The 5,000-nt window shown below is 44.3% G+C and overlaps 1 protein-coding gene across 1 annotated transcript in view; it reads right to left on the reverse strand.

Moving 5' to 3' along the window:
* Positions 1-5,000, reverse strand: part of LOC134435204 (ryanodine receptor 3-like) — a 414,716-nt gene that overhangs the window by 101,239 nt on the left and 308,477 nt on the right. Inside the window, exons 63-66 of the mRNA XM_063184070.1 lie at positions 4,161-4,282; positions 3,739-3,788; positions 3,388-3,448; positions 193-431 (exon numbers count right to left, since the gene is read on the reverse strand). Of these exons, the coding sequence (XP_063040140.1) occupies positions 193-431; positions 3,388-3,448; positions 3,739-3,788; positions 4,161-4,282 (472 nt within the window). The remainder of the gene's footprint in view (positions 1-192; positions 432-3,387; positions 3,449-3,738; positions 3,789-4,160; positions 4,283-5,000) is intronic.

Consider the following 5,000-nt stretch of genomic DNA (forward strand, 5'->3'; position numbering starts at 1 on the left):
GTGATGTGACTTACGCAGCAGGTCCACTCCAAAATGGTGTTCGGTGATGTGACTTACGTAGCAGGTCCACTCCAAAGTGGTGTTCGGTGATGTGCTCTCTCTCTCTCTCTCTCTCTCCCTCTCTCTCTGTCCCTCCCTCCCTCCCCCCTCTCTCCTCATCCTCTTCATCGTCTTGTAGTACATGTGACTTACGCAGCAGGTCCACTCCAAAGTGGTGTTCGGTGATGTGCTCGAACAGGGCGGTGAGGATGGGCAGCAGGGCCACGGTGGTGTAGTTGATGTTCTGCGACACGCCCTTCATCTGGCTGCGCGAGTGCGTGAACTTGCCCAGCTTCAGGTTCTCCAGGGTCTTCTCCAGGTCCTCCGCCGCGTTCTCGAAGAACGTCCGCAGGCCCGCCTTCACCAGCTCCGATCCGGACTTCATCACGGTCCTAAAGGAAAAGAAGGAGGCAGAGAAGGGGAGAACGGGTAAAGACTCAGAGATGGAGAGAAAGAGAGAAAGAGAGAAGAAGGAAAGAAGGAGGAAAGGAAGGAAGAAAGAAAGAAAGAAAGAAAGAAAGAAAGAAAGAAAGAAAGAAAGAAAGAAAGAAAGAAAGAAAGAAAGAAAGAAAGAAAGAAAGAAAGAAAGAAAGGTGGGACAATGCATGGAAAATCAAAAATCATTTAGAAGTTTCATTTAGAAGGTTCCCATCTTCGACTCCGTCATAGAGTACACGACTACAAAGCAGCAGCCCACATACATAAAACCATCCAGACCACTATGCATTCTCTCTCTCTCTGTCTCTGTCTCTGTCTCTCTCTCTCTCTCTCTCACACACACACACACACACACACACACACACACACACACACACACACACACACACACACACACACACACACACACACACACACACACACACACACACACACACACACACACACACACAGTCATGTAATAATGGGGACGCTGTACGTGTGTGTTAGCACTCAGGGCTTTGTTCCTGTCAGCTTGAGCTCATTCTCTTCAAGAACATGAACAAGGCAAACGGCAACAGCAAAGACGGCAATGATTACATAATCTGGTCTGTTGTAACAGTAATTTGGACGTCCATTACAATGATCAAAGGAGAACACAAGAGCCTTAAGCTTCCTCTGCCTCTTCTCCTCTTTCAACTCTCTTAACTTTTGGCCTCTTTGGAATCCAAACATTTGTTATAAATGCCCGTACATGGGCTGGGGATGGTAATACATTAATGAGGGTCTGAAGCCTTTCTTCATTGAGGAAAATCATGCTGTTATATAGTCTTTAGTAGCTTGTTTATGAGAGTCATGAAGTCTCATGGTTCACTTTAAAGTGCTAATATGTTCATATCTTGAACAAATATTGGTTTTAGCACTGTATGTGTTACTTCAAGCCGGCAGTTATGTGTGTGTGTGTGTGTGTGTGTGTGTGTGTGTGTGTGTGTGTGTGTGTGTGCGCGCGTGCATCCGTGCGAGTTTGGGAAGGGAACAAATTGAAGAGTTCAGATGCAAAACCCCCTAACTCCATTTCTGAAGACCTGCACTTCTATATATTTATAGAGAACCCTGTTATTGGTTTGGTTTACATTTATCTACATCAGGGGTGGCCAACCAGTCGGAGACCAAGAGCCAAATTTTGTAATGTGTCACAGCAAAGAGCCACATCGGCACACAAACATCACGCGGGCATATAAACATGCGCACACCCACCAACATGGGCATCACCCATCATTCTCGCACCACAGACCAGCATACACAACAACACATGGGTATGAACATCAACCATCTCTTCCTTTCACACACAGACACAGACACAGACACAGACACACACACACACACACACACACACACGCACACACACACAAAGTGTCAGATTGATGTTACACTTCAACTTAATGGCCTGACTACAAGACAATCCTGAATATTTTTATTTTTACTGCTTCAATTTTTTGTGGGAAAATGTTTTTTCAAGATAAAAATGTTGTTTTACATAAGAAGACAAGGGTACACAGGTCAAAATTATTTAATAAATTCTTTCATATTTTAATAAAACACGTTTCACATCATAATTTCCATGAGCACTCTTTATAACAGAGCACGAAGTAACGCGGCCCAAAGATTCTCCGCCTCTTTTAGCTCATTCGGGGGTTAGGCGCACAGGCACCGCTTTCTTGCGCACAGATGAGATGATCATTGGATGCCTGACGACAACACCATCCGAAATTAACAAGGTGGTTCGTCAAATCACCGTTCATTTTCCACATTAATGTTTCAGCGGGTGCTGACAGGGGGCCAGGGGAAAAGACCAAGTTTTCTTTTTGAGACTAAACTGAAATTGTTTCCCACCTGCACGCTGTCTGCCAGCGCCGCTTTGACAATGGCTGATAAACCAGGGTGGAACATTATTTTTGGCGCTATTTTGTCTATAGCCCGCGAAAATAAGACGATTTCAAACCAAAAAACATAATTTCACATTCGGGTCAATAGCCATGATGAACACTCCTCCTAACAGAGCGCAGAGATGGCTACGCAGGACAGAGATTCTCAGCGCATCTCTGCTCCAGACACCTTTCTCTTCATATCATTTGCACATTTATAACCGCCATATCCGAGCGATAGAATCTAATATGGACAGCACATTTTCTTGACCTTATTGAGGAGTGATGGCAAAATATTTCAGGTTAAAACATTTTTGCCGATATTTTGTTTAGTCAGCGAAAGACCCGGTCACTTTTTGAAAGCGCTATTTTTAGAACATAGGCTTAAATCGCGTCTTGTAGGCTATTTGCAGTAACAAATGTCACACATCAACGTGATCATTCAGGACACATTTAGGCAAGGCCTACTACAGTACCAAGACCACAGGGCACTTATTTGCCATAGTTCTAATCAACTTTGTGTGCGCAATTCTAATGCATATTGCCTATGGGGGAAATAAACACAAACTTGGACATGAACGCAAGAGCCGCAAGACACCAGGCAAAGAGCCGCATGCGGCTCGAGAGCCGCGGGTTAGCCACCTATGTACTACATGATAATACATATAAATAGTTATAATACACATAAATAAAATTAAAAATATGCCATTTTGATAGCTTTGTATTAAATAAAAATGAATTAAGATTATTTTCTGAAAAGGCACTTAGGGGGTTTTGCATCTGAACTCTTCAAATGCTAATTTTATTGCCCTCTTTCTCCTTGTTCTGATGTTTCCATGTTTTCTTCTTCACTCTTTCTGTGTTTTTGCTCTCCGTGTGTCCCAGTGTGGACTGATCTCTTATCCAGAGCTTGTTGTGACACTTAGATTTTTTTTTCATGAATAGAAAAAAGCATGCATGCTGTTAACTTTCCAATAGATGTCAGTCAGTGCTACGCATACAGTACCTTGTATCCAGAGTGTGAGCCAGAATGTGCAAACAGCTGACCATGGTGGCTGCATCACTTCCTACAGAGAGAGAGAGAGAGAGAGAGAGAGAGAGAGAGAGAGAGAGAGAGAGAGAGAGAGAGAGGAGAGAAGAGAGAGAGAGAGAGAGAGAGAGAGAGAGAGAGAGAGAGAGAGAGAGAGAGAGAGAGAGAGAGAGAGAGAGAGAGAGAGAGAGAGAGAGAGAGAGAAACAAGGAAACAGACACATTTCAGGGACTCAGAGTAAACAATTCTCAGTGACATTAAAGCAAATACTGCTCAAGGTACAGACTGTGCAATAGAGAAGGGGAGGAGAGCATCAGAGGTCCTTACCAAAGAGAGAGATCCTGTGTCTGACAAGAGCTGCCAGTTTACAGAATAAGCTGAATGGACAGAGTGAAGAAAGAAAGAGAATGAAACAAGGTAAAGGCGAAGAAAATTAGTGAAGTATAAGGATAGAAAGACATAGCAGGCGAGAACAGTTAGATGACAGACCTAGACAAAATAGTTTACATTCTTAAGGAGTACTACAGTAAGCATTTAGTTCAAGTTCGGTAAAGTATGCATCCAGTTCAAGTGTCAAACAGCATTGTACTCTACTCTAGTTCTTTTTTACAGGACCATCTACTTGTAGATTATGCATTTTCAACACTGACTTCTCTACATTTTACATAATTTCACACATTGCTTTAAAGACCATTCCCAGTAGTATGCCTTGTTCCTTTTTTCTTGTTTCTTTCACCAGTCATCCATACCTGGTGACCATCTCCTTCTCCTTGTTGGATGCGTAGCCGCTGCTGCTGAGGTTCTTGCTGGGAGATGACAGGAAGTAGAAACAGTGGTTCTTGAAATACATGTCGATCAAGGGGAGGAGAACCTGCAGGAGGAACAAGAGGGCACATTACAGGAAGTGGAAACAGTGGTTCTTGAAGTACATGTCGATCAGGGGGAGGAGAACCTGCAGGAGGAACAAGGGGGCACATTACAGGAAGTGGAAACAGTGGTTCTTGAAGTACTGGTCGATCAGGGGGAGGAGAACCTGCAGGAGGAACAAGGGGGCACATTACAGGAAGTGGAAACAGTGGTTCTTGAAGTACATGTCGATCAGGGGGAGGAGAACCTGCAGGAGGAACAAGAGGGCACGTTACAGGAAGTGGAAACAGTGGTTCTTGAAGTACTGGTCGATCAGGGGGAGGAGAACCTGCAGGAGGAACAAGGGGGCACATTACAGGAAGTGGAAACAGTGGTTCTTGAAGTACATGTCGATCAGGGGGAGGAGAACCTGCAGGAGGAACAAGAGGGCACATTACAGGAAGTGGAAACAGTGGTTCTTGAAGTACATGTCGATCAGGGGGAGGAGAACCTGCAGGAGGAACAAGAGGGCACATTACAGGAAGTGGAAACAGCTGTTCTTAAAATACTGGTCGATCAGAGGCAGCAAGACCTGCAGGAGGAACAAGGGGGCACATTACAGGAAGTGGAAACAGTGGTTCTTGAGGTACATGTCGATCAGGGGGAGGAGAACCTGTAGAGAGAAAAAAAAGGCACATTGGAGGAAGTAGAAACAGTGGTTCTTAAAATACTGGTCGATCAGA

The sequence above is a fragment of the Engraulis encrasicolus genome, chromosome 19 (assembly GCF_034702125.1).
Source record: "Engraulis encrasicolus isolate BLACKSEA-1 chromosome 19, IST_EnEncr_1.0, whole genome shotgun sequence".
In the NCBI taxonomy this organism is placed as follows: Eukaryota; Metazoa; Chordata; class Actinopteri; order Clupeiformes; family Engraulidae; genus Engraulis; species Engraulis encrasicolus.